At 30.4% G+C, this 25,182-nt stretch overlaps 2 protein-coding genes across 2 annotated transcripts in view; one reads left to right on the plus strand and one right to left on the minus strand.

Moving 5' to 3' along the window:
• Positions 1-11,452, plus strand: part of LOC142333623 (cytochrome P450 9e2-like) — a 41,297-nt gene extending 29,845 nt beyond the window's left edge. The window contains exons 6-8 of the mRNA XM_075380961.1: positions 776-1,024; positions 6,573-6,824; positions 11,147-11,452. Of these exons, the coding sequence (XP_075237076.1) occupies positions 776-1,024; positions 6,573-6,824; positions 11,147-11,310 (665 nt within the window). The 3' untranslated portion in view covers positions 11,311-11,452. The remainder of the gene's footprint in view (positions 1-775; positions 1,025-6,572; positions 6,825-11,146) is intronic.
• Positions 11,453-17,824: 6,372 nt separating this feature from the next.
• LOC142333962 (uncharacterized) lies at positions 17,825-23,901 on the minus strand. Its single transcript, XM_075381611.1, has 4 exons — positions 23,808-23,901; positions 20,681-21,111; positions 19,267-19,413; positions 17,825-17,962 (listed from the first exon to the last, which is right to left on the minus strand). Exons 2-4 carry the CDS (start codon positions 21,075-21,077, stop codon positions 17,865-17,867), a joined length of 642 nt encoding a protein of 213 aa, XP_075237726.1. The 5' UTR covers positions 21,078-21,111; positions 23,808-23,901; the 3' UTR covers positions 17,825-17,864.
• Positions 23,902-25,182: the final 1,281 nt, after the last annotated feature.

The raw sequence follows: 25,182 nt of genomic DNA on the forward strand, positions 1-25,182 counted from the left end.
AAGTTGGAAAAAAAAAAATAGCTCTCGTATGATATTTGAGTTAAAAATCTTTCAGGACAAACCAGGAAAAGTTATGCAATGCTTTGCCGGCTATTTTTAACTAAATATGGTTATTTCTTTGTTTACTGATTGACCCTCATATGTAAATATTTGCTTTTTTACACCCTATATGAAATCATTTGAGAAATGGTTCAGGCTTTCATAAGGAAAATCCTCTCTTATCCTCAGAATTATAAGAGTTCAACCGAATTATAATTGATTTTGGCAGATTCCTTCTAACTGTAAGGTTTTGTCTCATACACTTAATGTGACTTTTTGTTTTTTGTCTTCAGTCATTTGACTGGTTTGATGCTGCTCTCCAAGATTCCCTATCTAGTGCTAGTCGTTTCATTTCGGTATACCCTCTACATCCTACATCCCTAACAATTTGTTTTACATATTCCAAACATGGCCTGCCTACACAATTTTTTCCTTCTACCTGTCCTTCCAATATTAAAGCGACTATTCCAGGATGCCTTAGTATGTGGCCTATAAGTCTGTCTCTTCTTTTAACTATATTTTTCCAAATGCTTCTTTCTTCATCGATTTGCCGCAACACCTTTTCATTTGTCACTTTATCCACCCGTCTGATTTTTAACATTCTCCTATAGCACCGCATTTCAAAAGCTTCTAATCTTTTCTTCTCAGGTACTCCAATCGTCCAAGTTTCCAGTAAAGTGTCCCCAAGTTTAATGCGATATAAATTAAGTAAAATTTTTTTTATTTTTTTTTTCAGCTAGTTTACATAATACTGAAGATTGTAAAATAACAGAAGATATAGTTGTAGCGCAATCTGTATTGTTTTTAATCGCCGGTTTTGAAACATCCAGTACACTTTTAACATTTGCTAGTTATGAACTTGCACTGAATCCAGATATACAGGATAAATTAAGGGATGAAATATTAACGATATTAGATAAATATGATGGTGAATGTAATTATCAAGCTTTATCGGAAATGAATTATCTTGAAATGGTTTTAAACGGTATGTATTAAAGAAATTGTTTTAAATAAAGTGTATTTTTAGAATTTATTACTTTTTTATGTTTTTAATATAAGTTTATTAATTTGTCCTTTTTCGATATGTAATTCTTATTGATATTTTGAGTTACCTGCACATAGAATTTTAATATTATTAAAACCTCTTTCAAGATATTGAAAATTTCCTTCTCAAAGGACCTTTCAAAGCTTATTATGTTTGTTTAATTTGAAAGAACATGCGATTCATCCTCTGAGATTATTTTACTACGAAAAGACTATGTGCTAAAATATGAAAACAAATTTTTATATAATTTATTAAAAAAGAAAGAAATATATATACGCACACCGTATGTTTCTAAAATAGGCCGCCAAACTTCTGCATTGTTTTTCTTTTATTAAATATTAAAATAAAGAGAAAAGTTTCCATAAACATGTGACCAAAAATGCTATAGTTTTCTCACTAGCTGCCATTTTGTTTTTTTTTATCTCCAGAATGGTTTGACTAATTATGTTAAAATTAGTATGGTACTTACCAAGATAAAGATCTATTGTTAAAAAAATAAACAACCTTACTTAATAATATTTTTCAAAATAGTGGTCATTTAAAATTTTTAAATCCAAATAACCCAATAATGACAAATTTGATTAGAAAACCACAAGAGTCAAAAACATTTTCTTCTTTAATTTTAAAAGAAACTAGCATAGTTTTGTGTTTTATTTGCTTCATAAAATAAAAAGGTTACCATTGTTAACCGGTATAACATTATTTGCGTAACAGGATGTTCAAACTAACACACAATAAAATTTCATTCATGATTTTACAATCATCTGTTGTTAAAAACAAAAAAAAAACAAGAGATCCATTAAAATCAAAGTTTTATTAATCAGCTGATATTTTTCTTAAAATTACTTAAGAGCTGTTGTTTGTTTACATTTGCATTCTTAAAAGCACCCAATTTGTTGGTTTTAATATTATTTAAAATGATTCGATGTTCTTATCGTGAGCACGCATATATGATTTTTATGTATGGACAAGCCAGTGGCAGTGGTCAGGAAGCAGCGCGGTTGTATTCAGAAACATTTCCTAACCGACAACAACCTAATCGTCACACATTTGCTTCAAATGTTCGAAAGCTTTTTGAGACTGGAACTTTGCGCATTAAAATAGAGAACCAAGGAAGGTATAGCTGTTTACGCCAATGCGTAAAGCAGTTTTAAGTTAATTCAACTGGTTTGGTATTTGACTTATTTTCATCTAAAATTTAACAGTATTTCGATCTAATGAATATTTCAATTATAAATAAGAAATTTTTCATACACTGAAATTTATGCATTCCATTTAATGTACATATAAATATATGCTCAGTTGATTTTTATTTAGGACTTTTGTATTGATTATTTATTAAGATTTAACTCTGTATTATTTCCTATGTATAATGTTTAAAAAAAAAAGAAGAACAACAAAACGTAAACATGTTACATTCACTCGGCTCCTGATGACTCACTCGGCTCCTCTTTCGGATGCACTCGGCTCTTGATGATCTAGCGGCTCATCACAGTTCACACAGCTCCTTTCGGATGCACTTGGCTTCTATAGACATCACTCGGCTCCACCTACACTATATAAGCCGGCTCCCCACTAGAGTCAGATCATTCTTTGGCAGCCTCTCGTTGTGTGTTTTTCTCTCTCGCAGTCTCTCGTAGTGTCATCGGGCAGTCTCTTGTCAGTGTCTCTCTCAGTCTCTCTCTGATCACAGTCTCTGACCATCATTAGTGCGTCTTACAATTCTAATATTGTTTAGTCAAAGTTTACACTTCATGCAGTTAACAAGTAAATTACACATATTCTTCAACAATGAATCTTTTTATTGTATGTTAAAGATCCTTTAAACTTTATCTTTGTGCTCTTTCTTCTCTATAATTGTATGATAAAATATTAACTTAAAGGAACTTATGTAGACATAAAATCCACGATTGTGAGATTATATTTTGTGCAACTGAATATCCAGATATTAGTGTTTTTCGTCCGTTAAACTCTTTGTTATTATAATCCAGATTACATCCTGCGTAAGTGAATATCAATATATTAATGTTTTTTTTTCATTCTACAATAATCGTCTGTTGAACTTTTTATTATGATAATCCAGATTACATTTTGTGCTAGTGAATATCAAGATATTGTTTTTCATTAACAAAAAACAGTAATCGTCTACTAAATATTAAGGTAATCCTCTGTTAAACAATAAGATATTATTATTATACTCTGCATTGTTATTATACACTGTGTTTATGTAAAAGAAATATTTAAGGTAATAAGTTTACCTATACTTCACTTAAGGATTGTTGTATATAAATATCGCACAAGGAGATTTTGTGCAAAGCATTTGTCTTAACAAAATAATAATATGTAACAGTGCATTTATGCCTTTATGCATTTTTTTTTTTGTTTTTATCAACATGGTTATATAATTCTGATTTTCATTCTGTTAAAAATAAAGTCCAATTTTCTTTTGGCAAAAACAAGTTATTTGTAATTTTATTTTTGTAACTTTCCCCAACAATAGCAAACGAGAACAGTCGCTGTAGATGAAAACATTTTAAATTACATTGAAGAAGATCCATATATAAGTACTCGACAGCTAGGGGACGTGCTATACAAGTTTGACATTCAACAATGTGGAGAGTGCTGCATGAGCTATTGTTAAATCCATACTTCATATGAGTTCAAGCACTTTAACCAGGTAGAATGAATTTTTGCCAGCGGTATCAACAGCGGAATGACAATCCCGTGTTTGCTGCTCCAGTGTTATATAGTGATTACCATTATGAAAAATGGCATTACAAACTTGCATAACAATCATGTGCGGGTAGATAAAAATCCCCTTGCCGTATTTGAAGGAAGTCACCAGGAACACTTAAAGAGCGAACATGTGGATCGGCATCTTCGGGGAAAGCTTGTTGGGCTCTTACTTCCTGCCGCCAAAACTGAATGGTAATAATTATGGACAGTTCATAGAAAGTGAACTCCCTCTACTTTTGGAAGATTTGCCCTTAGAAAGAAGAAATAACTGCTACTTCATGCACGACAGTGCACATTACATACTGGATGTGAGGCAGCTGCTCAACATTATGTACGGTCAGAATTGAATCAGAAGAGGCGAGCTGGTACCATGACCTATTAGATCGCCTGATTTGAATTCTACTGATATTTATGTGTGGAGGCACTTGAAATCTTTGGTTTATTCAGCGCCTAATAATGATGTTGAGACTCTGCATTTGAAAAGTATGGTATCATGTAACATCATAAGGAACCAACCTTTGATTTCTGAACGCCAGTCAATGCAAAGCTGTGTTGTACCATGTATTACCTCAAATGGAGGTCATCTCAAGCACTTGTTGTTTCATGTATTTTTCAGAAAATTATCTTCATATTAATGATTATTATTGTATCTTCTGTTCAAATTATATATTCACGTTTAGTAGAAAGCTTGTTATTTTATGAAGCAAGTAAAAAACCCAATTTTGCTTGTTTGTTTAAAATTAAAATTGAAAACTTTTTGACTTTTGTGGTTTTTTAACAAAATTATCGTTTTTGTGTTATTTGGATTTAAAAATTTTAAGTGGCTGCCATTTTGAAAAATATTATTAGGTAAAGTTGTTTATTTTTTTAACAATAGGTCCTTTATCTTAGTAAGTACCGTGCGAAATTTCAACATAATTAGTCAAACCATTCTGGAGATAAAAATTATTTATTGAAATAACCAAAATGCGACTAACAAGAACCCAAAGAATTTTCAGTCCGATGTTTATATGTTTTTATATTTATGTTTATTTGTTTTTTCTTTATTTTAACATAAAAACCACTGCAGAAGTTTGGCAGCCTATTATAGAAACACCCGGTATATATATATATATATATATATATATAGGTACTTCAAAATGTTACTACTCAAATGGCAGATATGTTCCTCGACTTGAAATGTGTATTTAAAAGAAAGTTCCCGTATACATATCGTTTACACTTTGGTTATTGAATAGGTAAACAATCACAGCTAACACATAATAAACATACACAGGCATAAACAGTAGTCCTAACTGAGGCCTAAAATTCAATATCGTACATGTTTGGTGCGTGGTTAATACATAGATAGATAAATGTGAATCCCAATTGACTGGTAACATAATTTTGAAACATCTGTATATAATCAATTTTGATCATATATAATTATACTTTTAAACTAATTATTTACAATATAAAAAAATAGCCTAAATATTAATAAAATTGGAAATTTAGCTGCATAATCTCAAACCTTCTACTACATTTAAAACTGTCCCTCTTCCACATTGTTGTTCTTTCTCAATCTTTTCTTTTTATATTTATTTTTATCTGTATACATTCTTCCTTCATTTTGTCTTTTTTTTTTGCATTCCCATACTTTCCATTTCTAGAAGCTTCTCTGCTTATCACAATATACTTCTTTCCAGCCGTTAGTATTTGCAGTAATTAATTTAGTTAGTTTTGATATATATATATATATATATTTGTTTCTACTTGTTTGATTAGGAAATAAGGTTATTAACTAAAAAATGGCCAATATATCTAACATATGAGGGAAGACCCATGGTAATTGTTGAATTTGGTATATATAAATTAGATATAATTTCATTGCATATGCTATTTGATCTGTTGAGTCAACACAATGTTTCAGCGATGCTTTGTAAATTGATTGGTTGTTATTGTTTTTTTTTCAAATATTTATTTGAAATTTTTACAGTGGTAATAATAAAGAACAAAGAATGGTGAGTAAAATATTGTTTTCTTTTAGGAAAATCAATCGTTGAAACCAGTAATACTTCTGAAACCAATGAAGCCCTGGCAATCCTCAACCAGTCGAAATTATGAAACCTTTTAAAAGTTTACAACACAGTTGATAAAAATTGTTATCAAACCATTGGTCTTAATTTTTAAGACTACTGATTTGTCTTAATTGTTCACATTGGCAAATTTTAATGGTAGATTTGAAAAATGAAATATTTTTTTGATTGTTGACCGTAAAAAAAAAAAAAATATTGAAAATTTAAATGTTTGTTATAATTTGACAAAACAGGTTTTATTTCTAACTCAAAACAAACCTAGCATCAAACTGCTATAAAATGTTAAATTTAACAAAATTCAGAAATGTCTATGTTCAAATTTCGGTTATTTTCAGTTTCTCTTGTAAACTTCATTATTGTTATTAAACTTACAAAACCACTTTAACCACTTAGATACACTTTTCACTGTTTTTGAACTGAATTATATTTTAAAATGCTGTTCCTGTAAAAATACTAATATTGTAATTGACGCAGTTAGATCAGATAAAGAAGAATTGGTTTTTTTTAGGGAGGAGTAGATGATATGGATAGAATATGGTGGACAGTTATTGCAGAGGATTGTAAACAAAAGACTGGGCAAGTAAAGAAAAAACAGTGCCGTTTAAAATTTTAATCAAGACCTAACGTATAGCAACAGATAAATAAATTTGTATGTATATATGTTTTTAAAATTACAGAAGCTCTAAGGAAACATCCACCGATCGGACGAACAGATCGTGTTTGTACTAAAGAGTATACCATTCCTGGTACAAATGTAACTATTAATCCTGGTGAATCAGTATGCATACCGATTATGGGATTTCATTATGATCCAGAATATTATCCAGACCCGGAAAAATTTGATCCTGAAAGATTTTCTAACGAATCAAAAAGTAAACGATCACCGTATGTATTTTTACCATTTGGTGTTGGACCTAGGAATTGTATCGGTAAGTTAAAAAAACTGTTTTATCATTTTTAAACAAAATATCTCATCTGAATTATTTTTTAAGATTTAATTCTTGATATTTATAAAACTTATTGAAAATAAATTATTTATAAAATTTAATTTAATAAAAAGAAAATGATTAATATAAATGTATTTGCAGTACCATTATGCTGTATGTATATATATCAAAATGACCATCCGTTTGTACAGATATGTATACTTAAAACTTCATTCAGACCGATTCGACCAGGTGTGTAAATATGAAACCGTAATTTTTGTATAGAAAATTCACATTTATTGCATGAAAATGATAAAAAATGTTTTACTAGAAATATTGTCTGTTGCTAGCTATACATTTTTCCCATCTCTCTGACAATTTATGAATTCCACGCCAAAAAAACTTGCTCTTTTGAAGCAAACCAGTCATTGAGCCATTTTCATGAAGTGAAGTGCTGCTCAGCAAGTGCGTGTTCCATCGATGCAAATAAATAGTTATCAGACAAAGCCGGTGAGTAAGCCGCATGCGAAAGTATTTCCCAACTGAACGCTTCAATCGCTTCCTTGACCGGTTTTGTTATGTATGATGATTGATTATAATGAAGCAAAATCACGTTGTGTTACCTTTTTTGATATTCTGGTCATTTTCCATGCAATTTTTTTTTTTTACAATTTCTCCTTGTATATTTCCTCCTAGGTTCTTGTGTAAATCCTATTAGATTTTATATAATAGAACTGTTTGGTGTTTTTGAACCTTTTTAAGTGAACATTATTATTTAAAGTTTTTGCTGGACTATAACATTCACCTAAAAAGTTTCTAAATATTTAAATTTTAAATGTTTTAAGTTTTAACTATTTTAACATTTTAAAAAAAGTTTTACTTTTGTTTATAAAATTTTTTCCCAAATCTTTTTTTAAACACAATCAGCAGTCCAATATTTTATATTATTCAATGTTCATAAAGTCACTCGACCTGTATATAAAGTAAACTGTATTTATTTATTTAATGAGTATAGTTTAATTATATAACAGGAAACTAAGCAGTCTATATTATTTTTTCCACTTACATGTGATAATAAATGTTCAAAATTTACACCTTTAGTGCTGATAAAAAAAAATAACATATTATATTCAGTGCAACTTTCCTTAAAGGTTTTGTGTTCTCAATAATTTCTTTCAATTTATTCTAAGTTTGCAGTACTTGAAAAAAGTTACTTCTTTCAAATGACCCAAAAAATAAATATCTGGTTATGAAAGATAAAGAGGTACCATGGAGGTCATAGTCTTTTGAAAATTATATGATTATCAAAATATTCACTTAACAGCTATGAAATCAAATCGGCGGTGTGGCATGTAGCACCATCTTACACCATGTTACTGTACAGTAGTTTTACTCTTAAATTTCAAGCAAGGCTGTGAAATTTGTAGAATTAATTAATACATTATTTTTAATTCTGAAAAATGTTCTTAGGTAATCTTTCTGTAAAAAAAATGTATCTGATCATTCTTTGTTACAAAATCTTGCATCAAACTTCCAACTTTCTGAGAATATCTTTTTTACTACCAATTATTTTTCATGATAAGTGTGAGTATTCTTAGAACTCCATATTCAGTTGTTTTGGCTCTTAATATATCAAGAAAGATGAAACCGCACTTACATTGAAAAAAAACATTCACCAAAATGCACACACCATCTTGAATGAAACGTTTAAACCATCTACAGAATTAAAGTCATCTGTTAAAGACAAATTCTCAAAATTTTTGGACTTCTCGGAATTCAACAGATTAATTTCTAAAAAATTTTATATCATTTTTTTTCTGTAGATTAAAGAATATTCTATCATTTCCCAAAATTAAAAAAAGTATGTTATTTTTAATACTCTTATTTATCTGGGTTCAAATGTGAAAATATTACCTTATATATGTTCAATTATGGATTGAAATTTTCCTTTTATAACGATACAAATAATTTTAATCAGCTTTCATCGGTAAGGTTTGAATTTCAGTCAATCAGAGGATTTTCATGCGCACAAAGTGTCCATTCCATATTCTCACACACAAGCTTCAAGCTTATGTGAGGTAAGTCAATGTCTTTATCTTCACTTTATCCTAACTGAGAAAATTAAAAATGAGACACACGGTTAAGAATTTGAATATCAGTTATAATTTCAGATCTTACTGGGAGGCTTTTAAAAAAATGACATTACCTTTGATTTGTTTTCAGAATTTTCATATGATAATCATCATTAAAAATATATAGGTGAGACACAGTTATAAAATTATTATACAGGGTATCCAGGCTAAACCCACCGGGTTGGTCTAGTGGTTAACACGTCTTCCCAAATCAGCTGATTTGGAAGTCGAGAGTTACAGCGTTCAAGTCCTAGTAAAGCCAGATATTTTTACATGGATTTGAATACTAGATCGTGGATACCGGTGTTCTTTGGTGGTTGGGTTTTCAATTAACCACACATCTCAGGAATGGTCGAACTGAGAATGTACAAGACTAACACTTCATTTACACTCATACATATCGTCCTCATTCATCCTCTGAAGAATTATCTAAACGGTAGTTACCGGAGGCTAAACAGGAAAAAGAAAGAAAAGAAAGGGTATCCAGGCTAAAGTTATCCAATAGTAACAGCTTATACTAGAAAACCAGTTAATATAATTTAGTTTTTTTTTTTTTTTTTAATAAACATCAACTTACAAAGTTTTAATGTAGGTTAATCAAGTTCAATGTGTACACATTTTGTAGCTGGCAGATGTCTAGACAATAATCTAACTCTTGTCAGGAGGTGTTTACCAGAGCTTGTCAGGAGGTGTTAAACCAACAGCTTTAACAATTCTGTGTTCGTCCAAATCTCAAACTTTTCTTTGGACTTTTAATAAATCTCCAAGCAAAAAGTCCAAGGAGTGATATCTGGAGATCTAGGTGATCATGCAGTTGGACCTCCTCATTTGATCCAACTTCAGGAGAAAGTATTGTTCAAGTACGTGGTAACGTCTCGATGAAAGTGTGATGGAGCACCATATTGTTGGAAACTGAAGCCTGCAGGAATCTGAGGAACAGTAAAATTCTCAAGCCTATCACAATGGGCTGCATGAAAAAACTGACTGATATGCCATTTTTCTGCAGTCTTAACCAGACATCGACTTTTGTTGTATCCCTTTCATTTTCAATTTCTGTGTAGGGGTTTTCAGTACCCCAAGTTCAAAAATTGTTTCTATTAACTTTCCCACATGTACAACAAGTTCCAATCAGTAAATAACAACATATAAAGATAATTAGGAGTGTTTTCGACACAGTGTATTTATTATTTCTCAGCAAACTGATATCATAGGCAGCAATCATTTGATTTAATGTAATGAAGGAGTTGTAACGTGTATGCTCACAAACGGGGAGCTACTTATGAACAATGTTGTGAACAAGGAATTTACAGTTCATAACCAGCCCGCCTAATTGACTTTCCTAGACTGGCAGTGAATGCCTCATGTACACGATCCAAATTCTTGTCACTGATTGAAAGTTCGTTCCATTTTGTGAATCCAAGCTTCCAGTCTCCCTTAAAGTTATATCCTAGTGACGAATAGACTTGGATCTAGGAGAATTCCATTCAGTCCATATGTGCCGTTAAACACAAATAACTAATTGAAATTCTGCTAACCAAAGCACACACTGAACCTTCTGTTGCGGGGTCCAGATCTCGACTGACTACAATTGTACTGTGAGTTGGCTTGCCTGCGCATTTGTATTCCGTTGTCCTTGAGCATATACAGAAAAAATCTTGGAGATATTTCCTGTTGATTGAGCATATGTTTAAGAGATTATGACCACTGGTTTTCTAAATATAGGCCTTTACTTTCGTATGCCTCTAGCCTAGATACCCTAAATGTTACACAATTATTTTCCCGCTACAAAAATGTGTATTAGACAAATAGCTCAACATTTTTTTAATAACAACTTTACTAATGAAAAAACAGTTTATTTTTAAGCAATATAATTCATATAGGTGAAGTTTTCATGGTGGTGTACAATTAATGGAAAATTACCATATATTTCTTTGAAATCCTTAAAATGAAATTTGACCTATATGCAGGAATTTACAGTAATGAGAAATTTCATTGGCATCCCTTATTCAACCATTGACTTTCTTTATACTCATTATAAGAAATGACATCACTTGAATTGATCTATAAGATATTTTGATGTTGCAGTACATCTTTCTATTAAAATCTACTACTATTTTTTGTTTATTTATGTGTTTTTATATCTTGATTCGTAAATTAAATAAGCATCTATATTATTTAATTTCTTATTTTCAGGTTTAAGATTTGCAATGATAAGTACAAAATCAGCGATGGTACATCTATTAAAAAAATATAAATTAACAGTTTGTGCTAAAACTGAACATCCATATACATATAGTAAATTTTCAATGTTATTAAATCCTAAAAATGGAATTTGGTTAAATGTAGAAAAACTATGATGCAATTTAAAAATATTTTTGTGTGTATACTTACATATATACATTAAAATATATAATATTAATGTATAGTATTAATATAAGTAGTTTATAGTATTATAATATTTAATTAATATATTTTAAAATACATTAATTGTATACAGTCTTTTAGAGGTAGTTTTTTTATTTTTCACCTGACATTCTTGAATCCAATATCTTATTGTTCTGTCATATGTTCATTCAACCCTTACTATCGACAGTTCAAATAAGAAAAATATTCCCCAGTCCACAGTTACAGTAATGAATTTACCAGAGTTTTTGACTGTTCAATCACAATTGTTCATTATATTATCATGCCTGATCAAAAAATCATTTTTTGTTTATATATGAGCACATAATTATGATCTAAAATACTTTCAAAGGCTTAATTTTCTAGGCTGTTACATATTTTGTAAAAATGTGATGTAATGTAAGTTTTTTTTATACTTTTATTGAATTAAAACTTAAATAGATCTTTTATTTAATATTTGCACAGTATTATATAGATCGCATAAGGAACAGATAGGTATGCAATTTGAAAAAATAAGAATAAAAGAATTGCCTCGGTATTTGGCTGGATAATTCAAGGAAAACTGTGGTAAAACGATCAGAGCAGCATCAACAAATATTTAATTATAAGATAAAAAAAAGGTGTGATTAAAGTCCATATTAATTATTTAAAATATAACTGAATGAAATGCCGACCTTCATAGTGCAAGTGGTAGCATCTCGAACTTTTACCCGGAGGTCCCAGGTTCAAATCCCAGTCAGGCATGGCAATTTTCATATGATACAAAATCCATTTCCATATCCCATGCACAAGCTTCAAGCATATGTGGCGATAGTAAGCAAAAAATAATAATATTAAGACATATACATGAAGATGTAAAATAAAATTTAATTTAGAAAGTGTTAATGAAAATTATTTGAGTACATATTTATGTACATGTTAAGTGGAGATGTAGAAAAGTTAATTTTTTAATTAGTATAGTTCATTTAAAAGAAAATGGTTAAATGTAATTCTATTTTTTAAAAATTGGTATGAAGATTTTTTAAAGGGTTGGATAATTTATTAAAAATAGCTATGGAAGAATAATTTGCCCCTGTCTTTTAAACATAAGTATTGCATTGAGTTTTATGAAAACAGTTCGTTATCTGGTTTGAGAGATGGATATTGTAATTTTTTTTTAAACAATAAGTAATTATTTTTTTCATCAAAGATTATACATTCATAAATATAAACACTTGGGTTAGTTACCATTTTTAATTTTTTGATAGCTGATTTTTGTGTCTTGAAAAATCATTCCAAATTTTTGATTAAGCTCAAAGATAAGATATTGGGTTGATGTATATTTCAACATTATAATTAAATAAATATATTTAAAATTGTAACTGGTAAAAAAAAAAAAAAAAATATAAAGTAAATAAATAAAAACAACCCTGTTTTCTGGTGTTATAACCTGTGGCGGCTCAGGTATAGGCACTGTGGAACTGCAGCACCCCCTATTTCCACTTGATATTATTGATAATATTTAATATAATAATGAGTCCTTTTTTCTTTAATTCTTTCTTTATACTTGTACAATATATAATCTGTAAGCTTAATGTCAGTAGTTCCTCTACCGAAAGAATCATGTTTCTCACAACTATTGATTGCGAAAAACAAAGCACATTCAATCACTGTTCAACAACTGACCTCTTAGTTCATTATTGAGCAAAGAACCCACAGCGCAACCAACCTACGCTGAAAATACAGAATGCACCACACAGTTCTATAGCATACTGCACAGCAACATTCCAGACGCTTTGTATATTGGATGTATTTTATATTACAACAAAATACAACAATTTTTACATACTAATGTGAATAACAAAAAATTTAACCGAAATATTAACGAGATAATTCTGCAAAGCTGCAGTGATTAAACAAAATGCAACACTAAGTTATGATTGTCAAAAAAATTTCAAATTTCTTAGTCCAATCCATTAGAGCAGTTACAAAAGTAGCGTTTTATATTTTAAACATCAACAGTGCATATGAAGAAAATAAAAGCTTGCTTGCACAAGGCAGACAGTCGCTGTGTGCCTCATTATATTACTCTTTTCTCATATCATTAGACTCATTCGATTCTCCAATTCAGTGTGTTTAACTATTATCATAAATAGCAAACATTTTTTCCACATTTAGAATTTATCATCATTTTAGTGTACTTATAAATATTTCTTACTGTATTTAGTACAAAAACAAATAGTTTTATTCTTGTGTTAATACATTATCATTACTGCACATTTATTTATACTTTGACATAGTATAAACAAAAATATTTATCCAAGATGCAATTTTGTGAACACAGCACCAACCAAATTTTTATACAAAAATTAGTTAAATCTGTGTTAATAAATGTAAACTTTAAATAGAATGATCGTTATTTAAAATAATTTTTTTTTAACAAACCAAACCAATTTAATAAATAGAATGTTTATAAAACTTAAACCTAGATTTTAATTCATTCTTCCTCAAATTTAAGGCTGGACCTGCTTTGATATGAACACAACCCAAAGGAAGATTCTAGAAGAATTCCTCATTCCCATTTTCCACAATCATCGTGGACACTTCACATCCTGATTACTTAGCTGCAGTATATTCCCAATGATATTCTCTGGGGTAAGCACAAAGAATTCTCTCCGGCATGCTTCCCTATGCTGCAGGAATTGATTACACGTGAACATTACCCACTGGGTTGGTCTAATTCTGAACTAGTCATTGCAAAAAATCTGATTTCAAAGTCTAGAGTTCTAAGGTTCAAATCCTAGAAAAGGCAGTTACTTTTATATGGATTTGAATACCAGATCATGGAATCATGGATACTGGTATTCTTTGGTGGTTGCTTCTCTTTTCCTGTTTAGCCTCCAGTAACTACCTTTCAGATAATACTTCAGAGGATGATATGTATGAGTGTAAATGAAGTGTAGTCTTGTACAGTCTCAGTTCGACCGTTCCTGAGATGTGTGGTTAATTAAAACCCAACCACCAAAGAACACCGATATCCACAATCTAGTATTCAAATCCGTGTAAAAATAACTGAATTTACTAGGACTTGAACACTAGAACTCTCGACTTCCAAATCAGCTGATTTGGAAAGACGCGTTCACTACTAGACCAACCCGGTGGGTATTCTTTGGTGGTTGGATTCAATTAACCACACATCTCAGGAATGGTTGACCTGAAACTGTACATGACTACACTTCATTTACATCCATATACATAACAACCTCATTCATCCTCTTAATCAATACCTTACGGTGGTTCCGAAGGCTAAACAGAAAAAGAAAAAGTGCATGAACACTGTGTTTTCTGCAGTATCCTCTTCTCCACAATAGTTGCACTCCATGGAGGGTATCAGTATCTGTGCGCACAGTTATGCCTTAAAAATCTGTGACAGTAAATGAACTGGGTCAGCTCATACCCCAGTTCCTTGTGTTTGCAGGTCAGCCATTTATTAAGGTCTGGAATGAGTCTAAGGGTCCATTTGCTCTTCCCATAACATCTTTAGTAATAGGTGCTGCTGTTCTTACCATGTGGCATAAACTGATATGATTTCTTTATAATGCAGTTGCTTGAATATATAGAAAAATATAATAAAAATATTATCCCTTGAAAAAAAAAATGTATATATATATATTGGATGTGTTGTTCTTTATTGTGATGGGGGACTTCTTTTAAGTGTTCATTGTACCTTTATTTAAACTTATATCCCCTATTTTACCAATGTAGGATATTATTACAGTCAAAGGAGTTCTGTTCATATTTTCCAGAATTATGTTTGTTTGGTAATGTTATTCATTTTAATTACAAGTTATATCTACATTTTGTCTCATTCTTGCTCCATTTTGAGACCAGATTTGCTTTGATTTGAAGGGAAACTGAGGAAAAATTCTTCACTCCTGCACTTTTTTCACAATCTTTGGATATCTTAACCAATATCGTGGACACCACAAGTCATGATCACTTGGCTGCAACATATTTTCAATAATATTCTCTGATGTAAGCAAAAAGAATTCTCTCTGGCTTGCTTCTCTATGCTGCAGAAATCGATTGCACATGAACCCTGTCTGTTCTGCAGTATCCTCCTCTCCCCAATAATTGCACTCCATGGAGTGCAATCAGCATGGAGGGTCTCAGCATCTATGCACATAGGTATGCCTTAAAAATCTGATCAGTAAATGAACTGAGTCAGCTTATACCCCAGTTCCCTGTGTTTGCAGACTAGCCATTTCTGAAGGTCAGTCTATGGATTCTTCTACCCTTCCCATAATAAAGCCTTTTGTAACTGTTGCTGCTGTTCTTGCCTGTGGCCTTAACTGAAATGATTGCTTGAATATATTAAATAAAAATTTTCTAATGAATATATATATATATATAGTTTGTCAGATTTGTTGTCGTTTATATATACATCATAATGGTTAAGAAATAAATGTCTCATAACATATAGTGGTCTTTTTTGAGTAGTTAAAATTATAAAAATTATTGCCAATGTTGATGGGATTTGTAAGAAAATGTTGCATTCTCAGAATTATACAGTTATTAATTCTAAACTGGGGACTAGTATAGAAGCCTAACCGATCGTGATATTTGTGAATATTTCAACAATAAGAGAGATAGCGAGTTTAATTTGACCGAAATGGAGAGTGAATCAGACAATGAGGGACTTAATGATATAGTCGATGATGAATTGGAAGGCAGTGATTACATGGAAGTCATTGCTCTTGAACAGCAGCAGCCACTACCACATGCACACCAAGAACAACCAGGACCCCAAAACACATGCAACTCATGTGATCTCTGGCAATTTTTCATGAGAACTCATTGCTAGAGAAATGAATCGCTCTGCTGAGCGGTTTATAAATAAACATGCAGGAAGGTTTGGCAGTTCAATGGCTAAAGAAAAGAACGCAAGTAACGATTCTTGTGGTGGACTAGGGTTGAGGAAATTACCAGAGAAGAAAGAAAGAAGATGTACTGTGGTGCACATCAGAAGAAAGAAAAAGAAAATCCCAAACTGTCTGTACCGAAGTGCAGTAAAGCTCATGGGGAGTGTTTTCCTATACATAAATTTAAAGAAAGCATTTATCCAAAAACAAATATAGATTGATTTGTTGATAATAAATTAATATTTATATATATTATATATATTTATAAAATATTAATTTGATAATATGGATTGATTCATTTATAACATGGATACTGAAGGCTATGTACTATTGGGTTTCTGAAAGCAATTATTTTGTAAATAGTGATCCAATTTTCATAATTTGTGTTTTATTTTATCAAGAAATTCATGGACATATTTACATTCATTAGTGAATTTTTTTTGTATTTTTTTTTTTTTTTGGTTTCCATAGGGGGTAAAGCTCTACCAGCCACTATCAGGCCTGCACTGACAGCAATGCAGGGCTCCCACCCACTAAAACACCTCTCCTCTTATCATGCAGGGGCCGGATCTACGCCATATGGTATGTACAGCCCCTACATGATCACCCAGGCTCTCTACTACCCAATTCTGGATGACTGGAAGGCATCCTCAGGGAGCAATCGATGAGCCCCGCCGAACGCCATGTCTATATCGATCCGCATCTCCTCAGCCTGTCATCACCTCTCCTCATTGGCCTTCTCTCCTATCATTGTTATGATCGTCGTCGAGGTACATTCCTGTTTTGTCGCTATTGCTGAGCATCAATTCGATTATGTTGTTTGCCACCTCCTAATCCTGTTCCTGGAGCGCTACTCTTAAGTCGCTCAGTCTAGGGCAAAATAACACTACATGTTATGTTGTATCAAGCCCACCGCAATCATCACAATGATTTGTACGGCATCTGCACACCCTGTACAGATTAGTCCTGGAAACATTCATGTCCAGACAGGAACTGGGTGATTTTGTAGCCTGTGTTACCATGCTTTCCCTCCATCCAGCTTCTGACTTCGCTGATGGTCCAACAATGGTGGTTGTGTGAAATCGTGCCAAAGAAAGAGAAAAAAAATAGGTTAGCTATTTTTTCTGTTATTTAAAAAACATTCTGCTGGGAAATAGTTATTTCAGTAGTTTTCAACAGTTGAAACTCAATAGAATTTCAACCATGCTGATTATTATCGATACATGTATTTCAAGAATTTGTAATTATTACTGCAATGGAGGCTTTTAAGTGTTCATTGTGTCTATATTTAAATTTACTTATTAGTCAAAGCAGTTTGGTAATTTTATTCTTTGTAATTAAAAACTGTAATTAATTGTTCACATTGACAATTAGAAGTAGGGCAATGCTGCTTTAGTGAAAAAAACTGTATCAGCATATCTTGGCCATTACAATAAGATAAATGCAAATCATTTTATGAATTAACTTAAACGTGCATTGTAAAGGTGTAATGAAAAAACCGGTGTAAATAATAAAATATTTTTAAAATAATGAATAAACAAGATTATAAAATGCAAAATATAATTTACCAATTATAAGTTACAAATATTAAATAGTTTTTATTTAATTTAAGTTTTTTCAAATTCATTTAGGTCTACGTCATTTTCATCTAAAACATTTTTCCACGGTTCTGGATTAATATAGCTGATGTTTGTGCAGGATAAACCTTAAAAAAAAAATTAAAAATAAATTTATTAAAACTCAATACTATACTTGATATAAATAAAATTATTAATATAAAAAATAATGAATAAAAAAAAGGATCACCAGGGATCAAATTTTAAATACAAAAACTAAATTTTAGTTATTTAAACCCCAAGAAAAGACGGATGTTACAAAAACAGATAGATGTTTTGTTTGCAAAAGAAAGAACGAGTCCAGCTGCTATTATTGAGGGCAAATCAATAATTATCTATAATGCAGCTATACATAATTTTTCACTAAATTCCACTACTTTACAATACACTTCTTTCATTGCAAAAATACCTCAAACTTGATTTTTGGAGAATTTTTACTGTATGCAGACATGCATTATAATACAATAAAACAATGCTTTTGACAGTTTTCCTTGAATTGCAAGCTTCAACATTTCAATATGTATTTCACTGTAACACGCACTGTTTATTGTTGAGCTCCTGATAATATTCCAGTACTAGACCTTTTAAGTCCAAAAATTGAAATTTAACTTCAATTTTCTTGCTGATGGTTAACTTTTGAATATTTAATTATAAAGGACGCAGATATTTTCATTGCACATTCTCCCATTTAATTAATCTCTGGCAAGAAATGATAGACACACGTTTCATTACCAGTAATAATTTGGTTAAGAAATAATCACTTTGGTTATTATAGCAGGCTAAATTGTGCTGTTAGATGTTCAAGAAAAATTTGTTTAGACAGCATTATGAGTTGTTTGGGACCCCTGCAGAATAGCCATTGCGGTGATTTCATCAGCAGAATCATGAGTTGAATCATCAGCAAATGAGCATTTGCTCATTCGGAACAGTGACACATACACACACACACACATACGTTGTCAATTATTTGAGATGGGCATCCAGCTCATTATTCAAATGTAAGTGTGATAAAACTGAACTTTTCAATCCACTTGTAGATTTGAAAGATTTACTCTACTATAGTAAAACACTGTTCCTGTTATGCGGTAGATTTTAACCCAAAATTTAACTTCATATCAACAAAATAAAAAACAGAGTAATGAACATTGCAGTTCTTTGATACAAACAGAAAAGTGGAGCAGCCAGACAATTCAATGACAATAGACTTCAATAAAAAAAACAACAGAATTGTGTCTTATTAACTTCAAACCTACACGGAAGTGTTAAATCAGAAACAACATATGACATCTGTGTGAAAGTGGCAGTGTTCCCAACACAAACGCAAATATATAGCAGTGATACATTCCTACATTAAATTTACGTACAGTAATAGAAAAAAAAATATTTCTTTTACTTGTTAATCCAAGATTGCTTCTTACAGGTTTTGGACGAGTCGAAGCATTTTTTACCCATTCATTATATTTTTGTTCTGACAGTACTTGTTTTTCTTTTCTTTGCTGTTCTTTTTTTTGCATTTCTATTTTCTTTCTCAGTTTGTCTTCTGTTTAGGAAAAAAGAATTAAATTTAGAAAATATTACTATTCTATATATATAACATACATAAGTTCTGTCATTATATGATTCATTGAATAAATTTCCTTTTTTGTAATATTTTTACATTTCAATTGAACATATATAAATTTGTTTCTTTTATGATGTATTAAAAAGAGAATTGGTAGATCATTTTTGACAAAAATTTCAAGATTAATTCAGCTTAATCTTGACTAAAATCTTAGTGATTCCTACTGCTTGAACCATAATCTAATATTTAGGATTACTGACAATGTACAAGTCACTTACACTCATATGAGACAAGTGATATAACCATTCTCAAAAATGATAATATTCCATTGCAGACTTACTATGGTGGAGTAAGGAGTGAAGTGGTTTCTTGTTGCCTTCTTTGCAAGTAGAATATACTTTAACATGGCCCAAGTAAGATGCTATTCAACTATAATGTTATACTTTCGCTCTTATCATCATAGTAACTGAATACCATAATGAATATCATTGCTTTCAGGGAAAGCAGTGATTTTTTTTTTACGTGATGGAAAACAGAGGAAAGATCATTTTTCATGGTCTGCATGTACCTAGATCACCAGCTTTACCTCCCCTGGATATTTTTGTTTGCAGTTTGAAAAAAAAATCACATACCAATAACTCAAATATACCTTTTGTTTTGAGTCGTCAGTCATTTGACTGGTTTGATTCTATTCTGCATTTCATTTTTTTTTTTTTTAATCTTTAAACCTCAACCTACATCCTGAATTAATTTTTATGAATCCCATTTTTACCTTGCAAACCCTTACAAACTTTAATCACAAAATTAACTCGACCTAGATTTCATCAAAGAAATTTCCAACAGTAGATTTCACCTACTGTTTTGTTCTGAAGCATGCTTCAAAAATAAACAGTACAGTAAAATTTTATTATGTACAAAGCCAACTATATGAAGCAATCCATCTGATCTTCATAGTGGAGTGGTAACATCTCACATTTATTCAGAGGTTCTGGGTTTGAATCCCAGCCAGTCATGCAATTTTTCCTATGGTACAAAAATTCCATTTCCATATCTCACACACAAGCATTGTGCTTGTATGGCAATATTATCAAGCAAAAAAAAAAAGAAGAAAAACCAAGAAATGGTTTTTACTATGTAAGGAAAAGTATAACGGCCAACCTTTCCAGATATGCAAAAGGAATAGATAATGATGATAGATCTAACAATAATTTGTATACATCTATGAAATAAGTATTTAGTAAAATACCTTGTATCAGTTTTTCTTTTCTCTCTAGCCAAGCTTTCCATACTTTTTCTGCTTGTTCTTTTTTAAATTTCTTCATTTCATTTTTCTTTTCAATATTTTTTTCTTGTTGTTTTATTTTTGATTCGATTTGTTTTTTAGCCAACCATTCATTAAATTTTAAATCTTTTATAGTTTGAATCTTTTTTTCAAAATATTCAATTTCCTTTTTATTTATTTCTTCTTCTTCTTCCATTAATTTTACTTGTTCTATTTCTTTAGTTTTTTTTTCTAACCATATCCAATAACTTTCTTCATTTAATATATGTCTTTTTTCTTCTTCTAATCGTTCTTGTATCATTTCTTTATTTTCATCATAAATGTTTAATCTATTGACCTGTAATTTCTGTTGATCATTCATTTTTTATCTGGTTGACATAAGACATTTTTTGTACCTGTTTTAAAAAAAAAAATTAATTAAAAAGTTATTTCTTTTAAATAAAAATTACTTTTATTTTACATAAGATTTTTTATTTGATATAAGTAAAACCTTTAAAGAAGGTTGGGCAATTCAAGCAACAGCTTAGATCTGTAATCAAGTAACTACCCTCTCTTTACCCAGATGGAGGTTTGACTTGATTATCAATTTCTTTGAAACCAATACACTTATATATTGATTAACTGCCTGAATAATCAGGTGGAGTTCTTAACAACAGACAGCAATCTTGTGACTGATTGATTCACCAGAAGCCGGCACCACAATAGAAGTGCCTATACGTAAATGGTATCAATTTAAATAAAACCTACATTGGTATCTATGATTAAAATAAAAGTTAAAAATAAATAAAAACTTCACCCACAATGTACCCTCGCTATACAGTTGGAAAAAATAAATAATTTATCACGTTAATGTTTGACACTTGTTAAGAAGTAAACTGCACCTCTTACTGAACATTATTGTTTTATAACAACTGAAAAGTCTTGGAGTTTAACTTTTTTTTTTTGTTTTCAGTCATTTGACTGGTTTGGTGCAGCTCCACAAGATTTCCTCTCTAGTGCTAGTCGTTTCATTTCGGTATATCCCCTACATCCTACATCCCTAACAATTTGTTTTACATATTCCAAACGTGGCCTGCCTACACAATTTTTTCCTTCTACCTGTCCTTCCAATATTAAAGCAACTATTCCAGGATGCCTTAATATGTGGCCTATAAGTCTGTCTCTTTGTTTAGCTATATTTTTCCAAATGCTTCTTTCTTCAGCTATTTGCCGCAACACCTCTTCATTTGTCACTTTATCCACCCATCTGATTTTTAACATTCTCCTATAACATCGCATTTCAAAAGCTTCTAATCTTTTCTTCTCAGGTACTCCGATCATCCAAGTTTCACTTCCATATAAAGCGACGCTCCAAACATATACTTTCAAAAATCTTTTCCTGACGTTTAAATTAATTTTTGATGTAAACAAATTATATTTCTGACTGAAGGCTCGTTTCGCCTGTGCTATTCGACATTTTATATCACTCCTGCTTGGTCCATCTTTAGTAATTTTACTTCCCAAATAACAAAATTCTTCTACCTCCATAATCTTTTCTCCTCCTATTTTCACATTCAGTGGTCAATCTGTTATTTCTACTACATTTCATTACTTTCATTTTGTTCTTGTTTATATTCGTGTGGTAGTTCTTGCACAGGACTTCATCCGTGCCATTCATTGTTTCTTCTAACTCCTTTTTACTCTTGGGTAGAATTACTATATCATCAGCAAATTGTAGCATCTTTATCTTTTCATCTTGTACTGTTACTCCAAATCTAAATTCTTCTTTAACATCATTAACTGCTAGGGAGTTTAACTAGCAAATAGAAATAAATGTATGAATAAACTCAACGCCTTTCGTTGTGGTATTGTAATGTATATCATCTATCTTTCTGCATAACGATTAAGATTTAAATCCCAGTCACATTTCAATCTTTCACATACTATAAAATTTCTATATTTTGTTACCTACAGTAGGTTAGCCTTAGAAAAGGCGTCCAGTTGTAAAAATCTCTCCACCTAACCCCAAAAGAACTGGGTAAAATTATTTGTTTTTTTTTTTTACATATTTAATTTGAGCAGCAATTGTTTCTGCTAGTGTGATGCACAGTTATAAGTAGCATACTTTTCGTTTTCTTCATGTATTTTAGTAATAGTAAGGTTACATGGCCTCTTTTGTGTAGTTTTTACTTCAAATTGTTTCAGATCATTACCCACTAGCATAACTTTTTTTTAAATTTTCAAGCAATTCCTGTAAAAGTTTGTTCTTATCTCCTAATGTTTAATGTTCTTAAATTATCAGTTTAGATTTTCAGTAGTATGGTTCACTTTATTATCAATCGAAGTCCTAACAATGATTTTTCTATTAGTTTTATTTATATCATCTTCGCAATAGTCTTCCTTTAAAACCTTTTCCTTTTATTTAATTTAATACTAGCAATTAACTTTCTTATATCCGAATCCAGTATTTTATCATTAATTATTGAGGTTAAGTTGCAGTCCGTGTGTTCTTACTTATCACGGATATTTTTCTGCATCAACTTCTCTAATCACTAGGAATGGAGAATATCTTTGCAGATCAAACATACAACAAAAGAAGAAACTCGTTGCAGGATGGCATTTGTAAATTTTAGAGGTCTTTATCGGCAAGCAATTTAACGTCGCCCGCCGTTACTTTGCCTGTGGGATCCAATAGTTTCCGAAAACCAAGCTTATGAGAAAACTGATCTTGTGTAAACCGGATAAAAAAAACTGATCTTGTGTAAACCGGATAAAAAATTAATTTAATTTCTGTTGATGCTTCATTACATTCATATGAATAATGTATTATAATATAATAATAATAATGTATATGAAAAATGTTTTATGATATACAATTAATTTCCGTCTGTAGAAATATTAAATATATGTGACAAAAATATAAAAATTCTACAAGAACTATTAGAGTAAGAAAAATGACGTTTGAAAACTGTTATTGGATATGGTTCGAAAAGAAACAACGACAAAAAAAATAATCCAAGAAGAGAAAAAAGAAATATAATATTCTTTTTAAATCAAACTAGTAAAGATACAATTTTACAGTAGAGTTGTAAAGAACAAACTACATGCTTACCCAATCATAATAATTTATTTAAGCAACACGTTTAATCAGACAGACATAATACTTTCATCACGTGGAACAAAGATGACGATTTCAGCATCCATCATATGTAATACATCAAAACATAAAAATAAAAATAAAAATGAGTAATATCAAATATAATATGAAAGGGAAGTTTCACGTAATACAGTTGGTAATGATGTTTAAAATTTAATTGAAAAGGTAATTTTTCTACATGTAATGATCAACTTTTTAAGAATTAACAATCTTTAATTACGAGCATATTTTAATCTGGAAATTTTTATTTGATAATTAACTTGAGAATATTAATTAAGTTTTATAAAAGTGTTTTTAAGATTAGTTCTTTTTATTTAACGATTTGATGGTCGGAATTTCATACATGTAAAATTACTCTCTCTCTCTCTCTGTAGAGAGCACCATAAATAATATTACGCGTAATATTATGCATAATAATAATAATATACATGTGTAATATTAAAATTAGAGATTTCACCAAAATTCTAAGGAAGGTAGTACATATTAAATTACGTATAGACCTAGAATTTTAATCTTTAGATATTAAACATATCAGCATTAACATTCAAAACGAGAGCAGAATATAAATTTCAAGGTTCGAGTGTCAGTAAGCTTTAATCTTAATTTGTTTTTTTTTACTTCCATTCAAATACGTTCACTAAATTTAAAAAATTCCAATATGCAATTTTACTTTTCAGTTACCAGGATGCTGCTCCTCGAGACATTTCAGGTATTTTTATTTAGAAGAAATAACTTTCAAACTAAAAAAAATTTTATTTTTAAAACAGGTCCACCGAATGTCGTACGTAAACTGGATAAAACTAAAGGATCAACAGAAATTAGAGGTCGAAAGATTAAACGCTTATGATAAAAATAGAAAAATGATACAGGAACGATTAGAAGAAGAAAGACGACGTATATTAAATGAACAAAGTTACTGGATATGGTTAGAAAAAAAAATTAAACAAATAGAACAAAAAAAATTAATGGAAGAAGAAGAAGAAAGAAAGAAAAAAGAAATAGAATATTGTGAAAAAAAAAATCAAAGTATAAAAGATTTAAAATTAAAGGAATGGTTGGCACAAAAACAAATGGAATTTAAGATAAAACAACAAGAAAAAAATATTGAAAAGAAAAAGAAAACTGATTTGAAGAAATTTAAAAAAGAACAAGCAGAGAAAGTATGGAAAGTTTGGCTAGAAAATAAAGAAAAACTGATAAAAGGTATTTTATTGAGTATTTATTTCACAATATGTATAAAAATTATTGTTAGATTTATATACTCCTTTTAGCAAATTTGGAAATGTTGACCGTTATACTTTTTCATCTTTCCTGTTTAATACACACTAAA

Source organism: Lycorma delicatula, chromosome 13 (assembly GCF_047948215.1).
Source record: "Lycorma delicatula isolate Av1 chromosome 13, ASM4794821v1, whole genome shotgun sequence".
Taxonomy (NCBI): Eukaryota; Metazoa; Arthropoda; class Insecta; order Hemiptera; family Fulgoridae; genus Lycorma; species Lycorma delicatula.

Coding starts and splice junctions, on each gene's coding strand:
- LOC142333962 (XM_075381611.1), bottom strand. CDS start 21,077: ATGAATGATCAACAGAAATTACAGGTCAATAGATTAAACATTTATGAT. Junction 19,414..20,680: donor AAAAGAAAAACTGATACAAG/GTATTTTACTAA, acceptor TTTCCTAAACAG/AAGACAAACTGAGAAAGAAA. Junction 17,963..19,266: donor AAGCAATCTTGGATTAACAA/GTAAAAGAAATA, acceptor TTTTTTTTTAAG/GTTTATCCTGCACAAACATC.